Source organism: Mustelus asterias, chromosome 29, assembly GCF_964213995.1.
Source record: "Mustelus asterias chromosome 29, sMusAst1.hap1.1, whole genome shotgun sequence".
In the NCBI taxonomy this organism is placed as follows: Eukaryota; Metazoa; Chordata; class Chondrichthyes; order Carcharhiniformes; family Triakidae; genus Mustelus; species Mustelus asterias.
In genome coordinates this window covers 21,010,634-21,029,536 of record NC_135829.1, presented here as the reverse complement: position 1 = coordinate 21,029,536, position 18,903 = coordinate 21,010,634, and the positions used below count along the sequence as shown (strand labels likewise).

Below are 18,903 nucleotides of genomic sequence, written 5' to 3'. Positions count from 1 at the left end.
TTCGAGGTTAACATGACAGCGAGCAGTTGGGAAATGTATTGCGACATCAGTAACACTCTTGTGACTTTCTGGGTTTAAAGGGAGGCTGGAATTTCTAACAAGTGGTAAAATTTATAGCGTCTGCCACCTTTTAGAGAACACAATCAAATAAACTTGTGTGTTAAATACATGTGTATATAGAATAAAAGTATGTATATGCACTATGTGTAACTGCATATTCTATAGATATATACAGTGTATTACATTTAAGTACCATTTTTATGTAGCTTTGCACCTGTTCTTTGTCTATCTATACAAAAATATATTTTGTGTATAACATACATTTATAAGATGCGTATGTATAAATGCTTTTTACTGTTAACAAAACAAATCACGTAGCAGAACGTGTTTTATATTCATAGAATTCCTATAGTGCAGAAGGAGCCCATTGGGCCCAGGACCGCAAGGAACTACAAAAGGTCGTGAATGTAGCCCAATCCATCACGCAAACCAGCCTCCCATCCACCGACTCCGTCTACACTTTCCGCTGCCTCGGCAAAGCAGCCAGCATAATTAAGGACCCCACGCACCCCGGACATTCTCTCTTTCACCTTCTTCCGCCGAGAAAAAGATACAAAAGTCTGCGGTCATGTACCAACCGACTCAAGAACAGCTTCTTCCCTGCTGCCATCAGACTTTTGAATGGAGCTACCTCGCATTAAGTTGATCTTTCTCTACACCCTAGCTATGACTGAAACACTACATTCTGCACCCTCTCCTTTCCTTCTCTAGGAACCGTATGCTTTGTATAGCGCGCAAGAAACAATACTTTTCACTATGTTAATACTTGTGACGATAATAAATCAAACAGCTCTGGGCTCCATATAATAAACAAGGTAGACAGTCACTGAGAAAGAACTGAGAGGTTAGAACAAGCCGGAAAGGCTAAGCCAGGGCTCTGGAGAAAGGCCACAAACATAATATAAATGGAAGATTTCACAAATAAATCCGATCGGGAGTTTAGACGAAACTTCTTTGCCCAGAATACGTGGAACTCACCATCATGTGGGGTGTAGTTGAAGCGAGTTACACACAGAGGCAGTTAGGGAGAATCGAGAGGTCCATGAAGGAGAAAGGAATAGAAAATTTTGGTGAGAGAAGCAATTGGTCTGCTAGGCCCGGGGTTTGAGATTGGGCCAGATTCTGCCCTGGGACCAGTTGGAGACAAATGACCCGTCTCTAAACATTCTACGGAATTAAAATCAATTGACCGTAGAGCCTGTGGTATCCAGATCTCTGCTCCCATCCACTGAGACTCCATATGCAGTGGTGTAAATGTCTCGCTCTGCATGATGTTAGACACAGCTCCATTCTGGTAGTCCAATGATTATTTTAATCCCAGTAAGAAGTCTCACAACACCAGGTTAAAGTCCATCAGGTTTATTTGGTAGCAACATCCACAGTGGCTTTTGCTACCAAATAAACCTGTTGGACTTTAACCTGGTGTTGTGAGACTTCTTACTGTGTTTACCCCAGTCCAACGCCGGCATCGCCACATCATATTTTAATCCCAGGCAGTGCTTCTGTTTTCTGTATTCAATGGTGGTGTCTGAGTTGACTTGGTGAATCTGAGTTGCTATGGCAATATGCACTTTTTACATGCGTGTTGTAGTCTGGAGCTATGGATAATGATGGCACTGGTTCCAGCGTGGATTCCATCAGGTGCTCACCAAGAATCTCCCCTACTCTTATTGCCCACCATTGGAGTGTATTGGAAGGATTTGCGGGTTGGTAGTCAGCCTGTTTTAAATACAACTCAAACTGTCCAGCCTCCTGCCCTGACTGCCCGACTCCAAAACCCCTTACCACTTAGCTGACAAACCTACATTCTCCCTGGATTAAAAGCAGCTAGACCTAAAAATGTATCAACTTGGGCAGCTGATGCTGCAAAGAAAAATAGGGTGGGGGGCGGTGGGCAAGGCCTCATTGTGTCTGACTCTGAAGCCCTTAACAGGGATGCCGCTGCCCTGCACAGTTCACACTGACTTGGAATATCGGGTGAGAAGAAGGTCGAAAAAATTTCAAGGTTTAAGAAAAGTTTGGGCGGGGATTTTTCGGCCTCGCCCGAGCGAGACTGGAAATTCTCACCGAGATCAACGGACATTTCCATTGTCCGCCCATTCCGATTCCGTGGCAGGTGCAGCAGTTAAATTCCGGTATTTAAGTTTGTTTATTAGTGTCACAAGTAGGCTTGTATTAAAAGCAAATTACTGCAAATGAAACCAAAAGAGAAAATGCTGGAAAATCCCTTTGTCAGAGCTTTGACATAGGGTAGTCTGGAATTGAAATGTCAGCTCTTTTCTCTCCTTGCAGATGCTGCCAGACCTGCTGAGATTTTCCAGCATTTTCTCTTTTGGTTTTAGGCTTACATTAACACTGCAATGAAGTTACTGTGAAAATCCCCTAGTCACCACATTCTGACGCCTGCTCGGGTTACACTGAGGGAGAATTTAGCACGGCCAATGCACCTAACCCTAATAATAGATATAGGACAGATGTCAGAGGTAGGTTCTTTACTCCGAGTAGTAAGGATGCGGAATGCCCTGCCTGCAACAGTAGTGGACTCGTCAACATTAAGGGCATTTAAAGGGTCATTGGATAAACATATGGATGATATTGGAATAGTGTAGGTTAGATGGGCTTTAGATTGGTTTCACAGGTCGGCACAACATTGAGGGCCGAAGGGCTTGTACTGCGCTGTTATGTTCTAACCTGCATGTCTTTCAGACTGTGGGAGGAAACCGGAGCACCCGGAGGAAACCCACGCAGACAATGGAAGAATGTGCAAACTCCACACAGTGACACAAGCCGGGAATCGAACCCGGGTCCCTGGCGTTGAGGCAGCAGTGCTAACCACTGTGCCGCCCGGATAGTAAAGGAGTGGCAATTCCACTCTGAGTGCCCCTCTGAAGTTCCGGTCCAGCCTTTAGTGGGCGGCACGGTAGCACAGTGGTTAGCACTGCTGCTTCACAGCTCCAGGGTCCCGGGTTCGATTCCCGGCTCGGGTCACTGTCTGTGTGGAGTTTGCACATTCTCCTCGTGTCTGCGTGGGTTTCCTCCGGGTGCTCCGGTTTCCTCCCACAGTCCAAAGATGTGCGGGTTAGGTTGATTGGCCAGGTTAAAAATTGCCCCTTAAAAGTCCTGGGATGCACGGATTAGCGGGTAAATATGTGGGGGTGGGGCCTGGGTGGGATTGTGGTCGGTGCAGACTCGATGGGCCGAATGGCCTCCTTCTGCACTGTAGGGTTTCTATGATTCTTTCTAAGACCTCCTATTTATTTTGATTGCTGTTGTGAGAAATGGATGAAGTAATATCTGTTGAGTTTCACTTTCATTATATCAGGGCTGTTAACGTTGACTGGCTTACTCAGCTTTCGATCTTTACATAGTCTCCATTGTGTAATTCTTTCCCTTTTTGTCAGTTCTTAGTTACACAGATGAGTTTCATCAATCTGAATTGTGCGTGCTTCTAAAATTATGTAGCAAGCTTGAAATCTTGCGTCAATTCTCTGGTGAGTGACTGGAAAGGCTGGAAAGCCTTAAATAGCTATTTTAAGCATTTCTCTGTTAATCCCCCTGACACTAAGGGGCAATTTAGCATGGCCAGTCCATCTAATCCGCGCATCTTTGGAGTGTGGAAGGAGACCGGAGCACCCAGAGGAAACCCACGCAGACATGGGGAGAACATGCAAATTCCACGCACAGTGACCTGAGGCCGGAATTGAACCTGGGGCCCCTGGCACTGTGAGGCAGCAGTGCTAACCACTGTGCCATCCAGCAAAGGGAGAAAATGCAGAATGTAGTGTTACAGTCATAGCTAGGGTGTAGAGAAAGATCAACTTAATGCAAGGCAGGTCCATTCAAAAGTCTGGCAGCAGCAGGGAGGAAACTGTTCTTGAGTCGGTTGGTACGTGACCTCAGGCTTTTGTACCTTTACAATGGTGGGTTTGCCACCAGCTCTTTCTGGCAGTTCTGTCCTTCAGGACTCCGTCTTAGAGCTAGTGACCCACTCTTGGTGATGGACATTGACGTCCCCATTCAGAGTACATTCAGAGGTAAACTTGCAGGTTGAGTCCATAATTAAGAAAGCAAATGTAATGTTGTCATTTATCTCAAGAGGCTTGGAATACAAAAGCAGGGATGTACTTCTGAGGCTTTATAAAGCACTGGTTAGGCCCCATTTGGAGTACTGTGAGCAATTTTGGGCCCCACACCTCAGGAAGGACATACTGGCACTGGAGCGGGTCCAGCGGAGATTCACACAGATGATCCCAGGAATGGTAGGCCTGACATACGATGAACGTCTGAGGATCGTGGGATTATATTCATTGGAGTTTAGGAGGTTGAGGGGAGATCTAATAGAAACTTACAAGATAATGAACGGCTTAGATAGGATGGACGTAGGGAAGTTGTTTCCATTAGCAGGGGAGACTAGGACGCAGGGGCACAGCCTTAGAATAAAAGGGAGTCACTTTAGAACAGAGATGAGGAGAAATTTCTTCAGCCAGAGAGTGGTAGGTCTGTGGAATTCATTGCCACAGAGGGCTGTGGAGGCCGAGACGTTGAGCGTCTTCAAGACAGAAATTGATAAATTCTTGATTTCTCGAGGAATTAAGGGCTATGGGGAGAGAGCGGGTAAATGGAGTTGAAATCAACCATGATTGAATGGTGGAGTGGACTCGATGGGCCGAATGGCCTTACTTCCGCCCCTATGTCTTATGGTCTTACACTCTACACCCTTGCTGCCCTCAATGCTTCTTTCAAATGGTGTTCAACATGGAGTATTCCGATTTGATCAGAAGCCGGCAGTAATCAGCAGGAGGTTTCCTTGCCCAAGTTTGACCTGTTGCTATGGATCTGGAATCACATGTTTAAAGTTTATTTATTAGTGTCACAAGTAGGCTCACAATAACTGCAATGAAGTTACTGTGAAAATGCCCGAGGCCAGACCAGGTAAGGACAGCAGATTTCCTTCTCTAAAGGGACATGAGTGAACCAGATGTGTTTTTAAGGTGATCCAAGTATTGACGCCGCTGTGTTAGCCAGTGATTTGGAGGTGGGACCAAATTTATGGCAGGAATTACAGCAAACTGTCTACTTGAGGGGAGGCGATGGCCTAGTGGTATTATCACTAGACTATTAATCCAGAAACTCAGCTAATGTTCTGGGGACTCGGGTTCGAATCCCACAGCTGGTAGTGGAATTTGAATTCAATAAAAAATATCCGGAATTAGGAATCTACTGATGACCATGAAACCATTGTTGGAAAAACTCATCTGGTTCACTAATGTCCTTTTAGGGAAAGAAATCTGCTGTCCTTACCTGGTCTGGCCTTGTTGTGACTCCAGAGCCACAGCAATGTGGTTGACTCTCAACTGTCCTTGGGCAACGAGGGATGGGCAATAAATGCTGGTCGGCCAGTGACACCACCCATGTCCCATGAATGAATTTTTTTTAAAAACCTAATCAGAGTCTCAGTGAACTAAAGCAAACAAAAACTCCTGACTCCAATGACACCAAAGTAGGATTATTTCTCCAGTGTAATGTGAAGGATAATTATAAAATACAAATGGGTCAGTAAATCAATCCCAATCACCAAGAACAGTCACTCCAGGTTTGATGGATAGGGCAATTAACCAATTGTTGACATTCTGGATAGGAACTTTGGTGTTACTGTGGAAATCTGCCGTCCTTACCCGGTCTGGCCTAGGGGATTTTGATGTGGAGATGCTGGCATTGGACTGGGGTAAACACAGTAAGAAGTCTCACAACACCAGTTTATTTGGTAGCGAAAGCCACAAGCTTTCGGAGCGCTGCTCCTTCGTCAGGTAAGTGGAAGTTCTGTTCACAAACGGGGCATATAAAGACACACACTCAATTTACAAAATAATTGTTGGAATGCGAGTCTTTACAGATAATCAAGTCTTAAAGGTACAGACAATGTGAGTGGAGAGAGCGTTAAGCACAGGTTAAAGAGATGTGTATAAAGAGATGGAGCAAGGTGTTCTCCAAGGCGGCACTCATGACGACGCAGAGTCGCTGAGCAGAAACTGATAGCCAAGTTCCGCACACATGAGGACGGCCTCAACCGTGATCTTGGGTTCATGTCACACTATCTGTAACCTCCACGACTTGCCTGGGCTTGCAAAATCTCACTAACTGTCCTGGCTGGAGACAATACACATCTCTTTAACCTGTGCTTAACGCTCTCTCCACTCACATTGTCTGTACCTTTAAGACTTGATTACCTGTAAAGACTCGCATTCCAGCCATTATTTTGTAAATTGAGTTTGTGTCTTTATATGGCCCTGTTTGTGAACAGAACTCCCAATCGCCTGACGAAGGAGCAGCGCTCCGAAAGCTAGTGGCTTTTGCTGCCAAATAAACCTGCTGGACTTTAACTAGGTGTTGTGAGACTTCTTACTAGGGGATTTTCACAGTGACTTCATTGCACTGTTATTGTGAGCCTACTTGTGACACTAATCTATAAACTGTGTGGGATTGTGTAGGATCCAGATACACTCCCAGCATCCTGTCCATGAGATTCGGCTCCCTGGTTCATTTTTGTTTATATTGGGTCTTTCCCAATCCCAAAGCGCTTTATCGCAACGAGGAGCTTTGTGAAGTGTTGCAAGATGGGAAATTATTGTGCGTCAAATGAATTTCCTCTTCTTCCCTGTGACTATTACAAGCTCATGTAATTCCTCCTTCAGGGCCACGCCCAAGAGGGCATTGGCTACCATGGCCATCCAATGGATTGGTCCGTCATTATGCTTGGCAGAGTCCTGCAATGGTTGCTGCCTCCTGCAGTGTGGCTGACCAGAAAGCGCCCCCGCTCTTACCGCCCATTGGAAGGATGTACAGGCTGACAAGCAAGATGTTTAGCCAGCCTATGAACGCACCTTCCGTGGCAATCAAGTCCTGAAATGCGGCGAACCCAGTCCCTCTGGCCCCAGAGGTAGGGATGGCACCCACTGCGCCAAAAGAGCTCTTATCCCCATGTGATTATCTAATCATACGCATAAAGTGCAGAAGAGGCCATTCAGCCCATTGAGTCAGACCGACTCTCTGACAGACTAAATTTCCCGCACCCTATTCCCGTAACCCCACACATTTTCCATGGCTGACCTTGCACATCTTGGGACAATAAGGGGTATTTTACCATGGCCAATACACCTAACCTACACATCCTTGGACTTTGACTTTGGGAGGAAAACAGAGCACCCAGAGGAAACCCATGCAGAAGGCCGGAATCGAACCCAGATGCGTGGAGCTGTGAGGCAGTTTCAACCCCAACTCAAATCAATGCAGAGTATTTTCCTGCGGCAGCACAGTGGGTAGCACTGCTGCTTCACAGCGCCAGGGACCCGGGTTCAATTCCCAGCTTGAGTCACTGTGCGGAGTCTGCATATTCTCCCCGTGTCTGCATGGGTTTCCTCCGGGTGCTCCAGTTTCTTCCCACAGTCCGAAAGACGTGCTGGCGAGGGTGCATTGGCCGTGCTAAATTCTCCCTCGGTGTACCCGAACAGGAGTGTGGCGACTAGGGGATTTTCACAGTAACTTCATTGCAGTGTTAATGTAAGCCTTATTTGTGACACTAATAAATAAGCTTTAAAACTTTTTGATTTCTGAAGAGAACAATTTGCATATATAAGCACCTGTAAACAAAGATGCATCCTGGGATTTCAAAATGGCGGGCAAGAAGGAAAGGTGTCTATTTTTACAGCACGCTAACCTCGGAACATCTCGAAGCACACCATGTCGTCATTTCGGAAAGTGGTTTTGCAAATTCTGCCAAGGCACTGGAAATCTAGGGACTTTTCCAAGCTTGGACCAGAGCCCAAAGGGTGTCTTGAAAAGGGCACAGATGTGGCTACACAGTTTGCTTTTACTTCTCCTATCCCAGTGGATCAGGAGGTCATCTGGGCCACTCGGTGACTCATATGAGAATTTGTGAATGCGAGCACACAGGATGTTACGGCGCCGCTCTTTCTGCAGCGCGCCAGTGAATCCCACTTTGCAGTGAATCCTCTTCCTGGTTTTAACAAAACAAAGGGTGCGCAGCCACCCGGCCCCTTGACAAAGGACTGGGGGCATCCCAGAGAGAGATTCCGTCCGAAAGGAGGATGAGCTGGGAGGAAAAGTTTAAACAAAACTTAACCCTGCAACTGGCCTTCACGACACATGACAACGCAGAGACTGATAGCCAAGTTCCGCACACATGAGGACGGCCTCAACCGGGATCTTGGGTTCATGTCACACTATTTGTAACCCCCATGACTTGCCTGGGCTTGCAAAATCTCACTAACTGTCCTGGCTGGAGACAATACACATCTCTTTAACCTGTGCTTGGCCCTCTCTCCACTCACATTTTCTGTACCTTTTAAGACTTGATTACCTGTAAAGACTCTCATTCCAATCATTATTCTGTAAATTGAGTTTGTGTCTTTATATGCCCTGTTTGTGAACTGAAATCCCACTCGCCTGATGAAGGAGCGGCGCTCCGAAAGCTAGTGGCTTTTGCTCCCAAATAAACCTGTTGGACTTTAACCTGGTGTTGTGAGACTTCTTACTGTGTTTACCCCAGTCCAACGCCGGTATTTCCGCATCATGACCCAGAGAGAGGTCAGGTAAGGGCCAATAGATATTGTAGAAAGGTAGACTTGTATTTGTATGGATCCATTCTTGGCTGCAGGAAGTGACTCTGCTCTCCGCAGCCAATGAGCTACTTTTGAAATGTAGTCACCGTCTTGTTCAAAATAATGGTGGGAACTCCTCCACAGTCCGAAAGACATGCTGGTTAGGGTGCATTGGCCATGCTAAATTCTCCCTCAGTGTACCCGAAACAGGTGCTGGGGTGTGGCGACTGAGGAATTTTCACAAAACTTCATTGCAGTGTTAATGTAAGCCTACTTGTGACACTAATAAATAAACTTAAACATCCCCTAAGGATGGCAGATTGGGCCTTTATTATTGACAGAGCTGCACTCCCTCAGTACCGCGATGGGAGTGTCAGGCTAGATTTTTCTGCTCCAGTCTTTGCTAAATTGCCCTTTAATGTCCAAAGGTGTGCGGATTAGGTGGTTTAGTCGTGGTAAATGCGCGGGGGAAGGCCTGGGTAAGATACCTCTTCAGAGAGTTGGTGCAGACTCGATGAGCCGAATGGCCGCCTTCTGCACACTCATGTTTTGTATGGTTCTATTTCTATTCCGGTAATGATAGAGCCAGAATGTGCAGGGGTACGGGGAAAAGGCAGGGGAACGCCACCAAGTCACAATGTTCGTTTGGTTGGAGAGCTGGGGTGTAACCATGATGGGCCAAATGGCCTCCGTCTGCACCGTAACAATTCCATGATTCTGCCAAACCTCCACGAGAAGGAACTGGAGAAATCCGAGGAAAGTTCGAAACCTGTTTGTATTTAGTGCGGAGTGCACAGATTCAGCAATCCAATGCAGCAGAGAGAGAGGCTAAACCTGCCAAAGTGGAGGGCGTTGGAGTGTGCGGAAGCAGCTCCTTCTACCTCCCGACCTCTTTGTCTTCCAACTTTCCCAAGACAGTGAGTGAAAAGTTACGGATGCTGTTAGGGAAGCTATTGTCCAGTGGTGCACAGCACCCCTGCTCTCCCAGTCTGTCACTGGTGTCAGCGAGATCAACTGGAATTTGAGAAATACTAAGCAAGGGTCAAACTTTCCACAACCCTTCAGGATATTGTCCACGTGTCCACTGTGGCTCAGAGTCAGCAGGTCACTGGCTCAAGTTCCCACTTCTCCAGAAACCTTTGAGCACGTAAGCCTCGGCTGAAAGTGATCTCTTCAGTTCTGTGGACTTTACTTCAAAAGAATTCTAATCTTTGAGGTTGTGTTAGTTAGCAGCACTCCAGGAGGTCTATAGATTGGAGTGGGTACAGAGAAGGAGCAAGAAGAACAATCCCAGGTATGAGTGGGATTGTCTTACGAGGAAAGAGAAGCCTTCGGCCTACAGCGAAGAACGATAGGATGTAAACTGATTGTATTTATTAGTCACAAGTAGGCTTACATTAACACTGCAATGAAGTTACTGTGAAAATCCCCTAGTCGCCACACTCCGGCGCCTGTTGGGGTACACTGAGGGAGAATTTAGCACGGCCAATGCACCTAACCAGCACGTCTTTTGGACTGTGGGAGGAAAACGGAGCACCCGGAGGAAACCTACACAGAGAACGTGCAAACTTCACACAGCCAGTGACCCAAGCCGGGGATCAAACCCCGGTCCCTGGCGCTGTGAGGCAGTAGTGCTAACCACTGCTGCCCTACTGTAAGGATTCTATGATCATCTGGCAGGTGTGTATGGGTGGTACGGCAGCACAGTGGTTAGCATTGCTGCCTCACAGCTCCAGGGATCCGGGTTCGATTCTGGCCTCCGGTCACTGTCTGTGTGGAGTCTGCATGTTCTCCAATGTAGAAGATGTCAAACTGAGCCCCACTCTCCTGCCCCTCACCAATGGCATTCGATTTATTATTGTCACATGTATTAGTATGCAGTGAAAAGTATTGTTTCTTGCGCACTATACAGACAAAGCATACTGTTCATAGAGTACATGGGGAGAAGGAAAGGAGAGAGTGCAGAATATAGTTTTATAGTCATAGCTAGGGTGTAGAGAAAGATCAACTTAATGCGAGGTAGGTCCATTCAAAAGTCTGACGGCAGCAGGGAAGAAGCTGTTCTTGAGTTGGTTGGTATGTGACCTCAGACTTTTGTATCTTTTTCCCTACGGAAGAAGGTGGAAGAGGGAATGTCTGGGGTGCGTGGGGTCCTTGATTATGCTGGCTGCTTTGCCGAGGCAGCGGGAAGCGTAGACAGTGTCAATGGATGGGAGGCTGGTTTGCGTGATGGATTGGGTTACATTCACGACCTCTTGTAGTTCCTTGCGGTCTTGGGCAGAGCAGGAACCATACCAAGCTGTGATACAACCAGAAAGAATGCTTTCTATGGTGCAGCTGTAAAAGTTGGTGAGAGTCGTAGCAGACATGCCTAATTTCCTTTGTCTCCTGAGAAAGTAGAGGCCAAAGACGTTCCCATGCTGTCACCAGTTATTTCTGTTGCACCTGATGAGCCCAATCTCTTCACACATCCTCTGTGAAACTTGCTGCTTTTCCTGTTTTCATGAAAATGGGGCCTTTGTTGGAAATGTGATCGTGAAGCAGGCACTTTAAATAAGTCAATTGGAGAACTGGGCTTTCTCTGTCTAACAGAAATATTAACCGGGGCATCAGAATAGGGAACTGAGACAAACTGTTCCGAACTCAAAACCTTTTGTACATTTCACTCAGTGTGGCTCCAAGTGATTTCTATGAGCTGTGTTGCAGTTGTGTTATGCCGTGTTACACTGTGTTACGGCGTGTTACACTGATATGGCATCTTACAGTGTGTTACAATCGTGTTGCCGCATGTTACAGTCGCATGATGCCATGGTGGGGGCGGCACGGTGATGCAGTGGTTAGCACTGCTGCCTCACAGCGCCAGGGACCTGGGTTCGATTCCCAGCTTGGGTCACTGTCTGTGTGGAGTCAGCACGTTCTCCCCGTGTTTGCGTGGGTTTCGTCCGGGTGGTTTCCTCCCACACTCCAAAGATGTGAGGGTTAGCTGGATTGGCCGTGCTAAATTGTCCCTTTAGTGTCAGGGGAGTTAGCAGGGTAAATATATGGGGTTACGGGGATAGGGCTGGGGTGGGATTGTGGTCGGTGCAGACTCAATGGGCTGAATGGCCTCCTTCTGCACTGTAGGGATTCTGTGATATGTCATGGCGCGGTGGCACAGTGGTTAGCACTGCTACCTCACAGCACCAGGGATCCGGGTTCGATTCCCGGCCTTGATTCACTGCCTGTATGGAGTCTGCACGTTCTCCCCGTGTCTGCGTGGGTTTCCTCCGGGTGCTCCGGTTTCCTCCCACACTCCAAAGATGTGCAGGTTAGGTGGATTGGCCATGATAAATTGCCCCTGAGTGTCAGGGAGAATTATCAGGGTAAATGCGTGGGGTTATGGGAAAGGACCTGGGTGGGATTGTCGTCGGTACAGACTCGAAGGGCTGAATGGCCTCCTTCTGTACTGCAGGGATTCGATGTTACACTGTGACATGGCGTGTATTACGGCATTACACTGTTCAAATGGAATGTTGGCTTTTGTCTCAAAGGGAATGGAGTACAAAGATCGGAAAGTCCTGTTAAAACTATACAATGCACTAGTTAGACCACACCTGGAATACTGTCGACAGTTTTGGTCTCCTTTATCTAAGGAAAGATATACTGACATTGGAGGCAGTTGGGGAGGCGATGGCCTAGTGGTATCATCGTTAAACTATTAATCCAGAAACTCAACTAATGTTCTGGGGACCCAGGTTCGAATCCCGCCACAGCAGATTTTATTGAATTTGAATTCTATAAAAATTATCTGGAATTAAGAATCTACTGATGGCCACGAAACCATTGTCGATTGTCGGAAAATCCATCTGGTTCACTAATGTCCTTTAGGGAAGGAAATCTGCCGTCCTTACCTGGTCTGACCTACATGTGACTCCAGAGCCACAGCAATGTGGTTGACGCTCAACTGCCCTCGGGCAACTAGGGATGGGCAATAAATGCTGGCCAGCCAGCTTTGATTTGATTTATTATTGTCACATGTATTAGCATGCAGTGAAAAGTATTGTTTCTTGCGCACTATATGGAACAAAGCATACTGTACATAGAAAAGGAAATGAAGAGTGCAGAAAGTAGTGTTACAGTCATAGCTAGAGTGTAGAGAAAGGTCAACTTAATGCGAGGTAGGTCCATTCAAAAGTCTGACGGCAGCAGGTAAGAAGCTGTTCTTGTGTCGGTTGGTATGTGACCTCAGACTTTTGTATCTTTTTCCTGACGGAAGAAGGTGGAAGAGAGAATGTCCGGGATGTATGGGGGTCCTTAATTATGCTGGCTGCTTTGCTGAGGCGGCGGGAAGTGTAGATGGAGTCAGTGGATGGGAGGCTGGTTTGCGTGATGGACTGGGCTACATTCACAACCTTTTGTAGTTTTCTGTGGTCTTGGGCAGAGCAGGAGCCATACCAAGCTGTGATACAACCAGAAAGAATGCTTTCAATGGTGCATCTGTAAAAGTTGGTGAGAGTCGTAGCTGACATGCTAAATTTCCTTAGTCTTCTGAGAAAGTAGAGGCGTTGGTGGGCTTTCTTAACTATAGTGTCAGCATGGGGGGACCAGGACAGGTTATTGGTGATCTGGACCCCTAAAAACCTGAAGCTCTCGACCCTTTCTGTTTCGTCCCCATTGATGTAGACAGGGGCATGTTCTCCTTTACACTTCCTGAAGTCGATGACAATCTCCTTCGTTTTGTTGACATTGTGGGAGAGATTATTGTTGCTGCACCAGTTCACCAGATTCTCTATCTCATTCCTGTACCCTGTCTCTTCTTTGTTTGAGATCCGACCCACTACAGTGGCCCATGTCCCACGAATGAATTTTTTTAAAGTCCAGAGAAGGTTCACCTGGGTTGATCCTGGAGGGATTCTCTTATAAGGAGAGATTGAGTAAGTTGGACCTCATTGGAGTTTAGAAGAATGAGAGGCGACCTTATTGAGACATATCAGATTCTCAGGTGGCTCGACAGGGTCGATGCTGAGAAGTTGTTTCCCCTTGTGGGAGAGACCAGAGGACGTAATCCCAGATTAAGGGGGTCACCCATTGAAGACAGATGAGGAGGAATTTCTTCTCTCGGGGTAGTAAATCTGTGGAATTCTTTCCCGCAGAGGGTTGTCGAGACTGGGTCATTAAGTATGTTCAAGGCTGAGACAGACAGATTTTTATTTAGTAAGGGAATCGAGGGATATGGGGATAAAGTGGGAAAATAGAGTTGAGGATTATCACATCAGATCAGTCATGATCTCATTGAATGGCGGAGCAGACTCGATGGGCCGAATGGCTACTTCTGCTCCTCCATCTTATATTTATGCCATGTTACTTTGTAATGGTGACTATTTCCTCCCATCAAGATGTGGTCTCCTCTCAATAATGAAACTCGACATTGTCTCCAGTATACCCACATACAGTCAGTCACAGTACCCACAGACAGACAGTCTAAAGAAAAGAGTGTTTGACAACAAAGACCTCAAACCAAGCTCGTGGTGTACAGGACTGCCATGCTATCTAACCTTCTGTCTGTGTCAGAGACCTGGAAAAGCATCAGGCACCTTAAATATCACCAACAATACCTCCCCAAATTCCTGCATTCAGTGGCAGGAAAGGCACTCCAATATCAGGGTCCCTTCTCAGACCCAACGGCCCCAGTATCCAGGCACGGTTTATAGTTAAGGAAGAGTGTGTGGGTATCTGCATGGCGGATGCAGTATAACGTGGATAAATATGAGGTTATCCACTTTGGGAGCAATCATAGGAAGACAGATTATTACTTGAATGGGTGTAAATTGAGAGAGGTGGATACTCAGCGAGACCTTGGAGTCCTCGTGCATCAGTCGCTGAAAGTAAGCATGCAGGTACAGCAGGCAGTAAAGAAGGCAAATGGTATGTTGGCCTTCATTGCGAGAGGATTTGAGTATAGGGATGGAGATGTTTTGCTGCAATTGTATAAGGGGTTGTTGAGGCCACACCTGGAGTATTGTGTGCAGTTTTGGGGTCCTTACCTGAGGAAGGATGCCCTTGCTATAGAGGGAGTACATCGAAGGTTTAACTGGCTGATTCCTGGGATGGCAGGTCCATCATATGAGGAGAGACTAAATCGGTTAGGATTATATTCACTGAAGTTTAGAAGAATGAGAGGGAATCTCATAGAAACTTATAAAATTCGAACAGGGTTAGACAGGGTAGATTCAGAAAGAATGTTCCTGATGGCGGGGGAGTCCAGATCTCGGGGTCATAGTTTTGAGGATAAGGGGTAAACCTTTTTAGGACAGAGGTGAGGAGAAATTTCTTCACCCAGAGGGTGGCGAATGTGTGGAATTCACTCCCACAGAAAGTAGTTGAGGCCAAAACGTTGTGTGATTTCACAAAGAAATGAGATATAGCTCTTGGGGCTAAACGATTAAGGGATATGGGAGGAAGGGAATGTAATAAGTCTTCGGAGGCCGAAGTCCCATCACTAAAATCCCTTTTTTCACAAACTCTAACAGCAGCACACAGAGTGCTAGCAGTTACCAGTCTACCTCTGGGGGGGTGCCGGAGGAACTGACACTCCCGGTTCAGGACAAGGCAAAGACTCCATGATTGGCCCATCAAGTGGATCTTTAATCAGGGAGTTCATACTCCCAATAGGCCAACCTCTATATCCTGATTGAAGTCATTACAGGGAGCCTCAGGATATTGAATTTGATGATCAGCCATGGTCAAACTGAAGGCTCAAAGGGCCGAATGGCTTATTTCTGTTTCCAGTTTCTATGTTTCAATTCAGCGGAACCACAGCGTCTGCATGCCTGACACGAGACTCGCAAAACAGGCTCTTTGCTCTGAGCTTGGTCACGATGAACGGTTATCTGGAGGGCAGAGGGAACAGTTCCGGGATGAGCTTAAAGCCTCTCGAATTCAACATCATCCCTGGCAATCCGTGGGAATCTCTTACTTGGCCTCTTGCCCAAGTAGCACGCACGAAGGGGCCAACCGTTTTGAACATCTCCGACAAGCCTGGAGAGAGGACGAGCGTAAACGCCGTCCCCGCCGGAAACACTGCCTCCCCCAGTGTGCACCCATCCAGCATCGGGACGTTTCAGTCACCTCAGAACCCACAACCCCGGAGTGGAAGGAAAGCATCCTCGCTCCCGAGAGGGAAATGCAGCAGCACGAGGTGGAGGAAAACCTCCTGCAGGACTGATGAAGCAAACTGCTGGTGGAATGTTCCGAGGATAACTTTCAGTGAACTCCACCAAGGGGATAACTGGATTTTTATTCTGTCCAGTGTTTCAAATCACATGGAATGTGAGGTTAGTGTTGCAACTGATCCTATTCCAATCCTCTCCAACTTTTACGGATGCATCATAGAAAGCATTCTTTCTGGTTGTATCACAGCTTGGTCTGGGGCTCCTGCTCTGCCCAAAACCGCAAGGAACTACAAAAGGTCGTGAATGTAGCCCAGTCCAACACGCAAACCAGCCTCCCGTCCATTGACTCTGTCTACACTTCCCGCCGCCTCGGAAAAGCGCCAGCATAATCAAGGACCCCGCACATTCCAGACATTCTCTCTTCCACCATCTTCCTTCAGGAAAAAGATACAAAAGTCTGAAGTCGCAGACCAACTCACTCAAGAACAGCTTCTTCCCTGCTGCCATCAGACTTTTGAATGGACCTACCTTGCATTGTTGCTCTTTCTCTATGCCCTAGCTATGACTGTAACACTGCATTCTGCACTCTCTCCTTTCCTTCTCTATGAACAGTATGCTTTGTCTGTAAGGCACGCAAGAAACAATACTTTTCACTGTATACCAATGCATGTGACAATAATAAATCAAATATTATTATGTGACTGAAGAATAGTTAAAATTGTCCATCATGATTTGTTACTTGGGATTCAAAAACTACATCTTATAAAATGCAACATTCTCTCATTAGCTGCAAATGTGATTGGCTCAAGCTGACTGGCAAGGGAAGCCTCAGAACATTTTTCTAAATTCATTCATTAGACATGGCCAGCATTTATTGCCCATCCCTAGTTGCCCGAGGGCAGTTGACAGTCAACCACATTGCTGTGGCTCTGGAGTCACATGTAGGCCAGACCGGGTAAGGACGGCAGATTTCCTTCCCTAAAGGGCATGAGTGAACCAGATGGGTTTTTCTGACAATCGACAATGGTTTCATGGTCATCAGTAGATTCTTAATTCCAGATATTATTGAATTCAAATCCCACCACCTGCCGTGGTGGGATTCGAACCCGGGTCCCAGAACATTAGCTGAGTTTCTGGATTAATAGTCCAGCGATAATACCACTAGATCATCACCTCCCCAACGGGGCAAGCATGCGGTGTCCGTGGGCACTGTCGAGGTATTCCGTGCCTGCTGGGCACCGCAGAGGCTGGGGTGTGTTATTGACTGTTTTAATCACCTTTTTTTTTGGTTTGGTGTTTTCATTTCTGCTTTGTTTGTGTTTCAGGCGATTCCTTTGTCCCCCTCCCCTCCCCATCCCCTCCGCTTTAAGTGGCTGCCGTCCCTCGGTTTTATTTCATTTACTTTAATTTGTTTAACCAAAAAGAGAGACCAGGGGAGCCTCAGGTGATGTCTCTCTAGTTTAAGGGTCGTTTATTGGGCCATTGTATCTGTCGTAGTACATGGTTTCTGATTTTAACTAAAGTTGTGTCACGCCCTCCAGATATCGTGATTACGAAGCAGCCAGTGTGTGCCTCAGTCCCAGCCGGCTGTCCTGTTACCCTTCATTGTTCTGCCATTGGACCTACCCCTCTGTACTACCAGTGGTTTGAAGGCAACGAGGAGGTAAGCAGCATTGTTGGGCTGGTAATCCCCGGCCTGATTTAAGTTTAAAAGTTTAATTTATTAGTGTCACAGCTAATGGCTGGGCCAAAAGCTCGGTTTCCTTGGACAACATAGTTTTCCTATTTCTAATAACTAGTAGACCACAAAGGGGCGGGAAAAGGGATGAAAGACACAGATTAAGCTTCTCTGACACAGAAACAGGAGGTGGCCCCTCAAGCCTATTGCATCATTCAATTTAAAGAAATATATTTAATATCCCCCCCCCCTCCGCCATGGGATGTGGGTATCATGGGCAAGGCCAACTCTTGCTGCCAAACCCTAATTGCCCTTGAACTGAGTGGCTCGCTGGGTCATTTTAGAGGGCAGTTAAGAGTCACCCACTATGGGTTTGGAGTCACAGTAAGAAGTCGCACAACACCTGGTTAAAGTCCAACAGGTTTATTTGGTAGCACAAGCCACAAGCTTTCAGAGCGCTGCTCCTTCATCAGGTGAATGAGAGTTCTGTTCACAAACAGGGGCATATAAAGACACAAACTCAATTTACAAAATAATGGTTGGAATCTGAGTCTTTACAGATAATCAAGTCTTAAAGGTACAGACAATGTGAGTGGAGAGAGAGTTAAGCACAGGTTAAAGAGATGTGTATTGTCTCCAGCCAGGACAGTTAGTGAGATTTTGCAAACCCAGGAAAGTCGTGGGGGTTACAGATAGTGTGACGTGAACCCAAGATCCCGGTTGAGGCCATCCTCATGTGTGCGGAACTTGGCTATCGGTCTCTGCTCAGCGACTCTGCGTTGTCGTGTGTCGTGAAGGCCGCCTTGGAGAACGTTTACCCGAAGATCAAAGGCTGAATGCCGTTGACTGCTGAGGTGTCCCCCAACAGGAAGAGAACATTCTTGCCTGGTGATTGTCGAGCGGTGTTCATTCATCCGTTGTCGTAGTGTCTGCATAGTTTCCCCAATGTACCATGCCTCGGGACATCCTTTCTTGCAGCGTATCAGGTAGACAACGTTGGCCGAGTTGCAAGAGTATGTACCGTGTACCTGGTGGATGGTGTTCTCACGTGAGATGATGGCATCCGTGTCGATGATCCGGCACGTCTTGCAGAGGTTGCTGTGGCAGGGTTGTGTGGTGTCGTGGTCACTGTTCTCCTGAAGGCTGGGTAGTTTGCTGCGGACAATGGTCTGTTTGAGGTTGTGCGGTTGTTTGAAGGCAAGAAGTGGGGGTGTGGGGATGGCCTTGGCGAGATGTTCGTCTTCATCAATTACATGTTGAAGGCTCCGGAGAAGATGTCGTAGCTTCTCCGCTCCGGGGAAGTACTGGACGACGAAGAGTACTCTGTCCGCCGTGTCCTGTGTTTGTCTTCTGAGGAGGTCGGTGCGGTTTGTCGCTGTGGCGCGTTGGAACTGTT

General features: G+C 47.0%; 1 protein-coding gene across 1 annotated transcript in view; it reads left to right on the top strand.

Annotated features, from left to right (window-relative positions):
- The window catches only part of malt3 (MALT paracaspase 3), a 133,083-nt gene that overhangs the window by 15,580 nt on the left and 98,600 nt on the right, over window positions 1–18,903 (top strand). Inside the window, exon 2 of the mRNA XM_078200178.1 lies at window positions 17,371–17,492. Coding sequence (XP_078056304.1) covers window positions 17,371–17,492 — 122 coding nt within the window. The remainder of the gene's footprint in view (window positions 1–17,370; window positions 17,493–18,903) is intronic.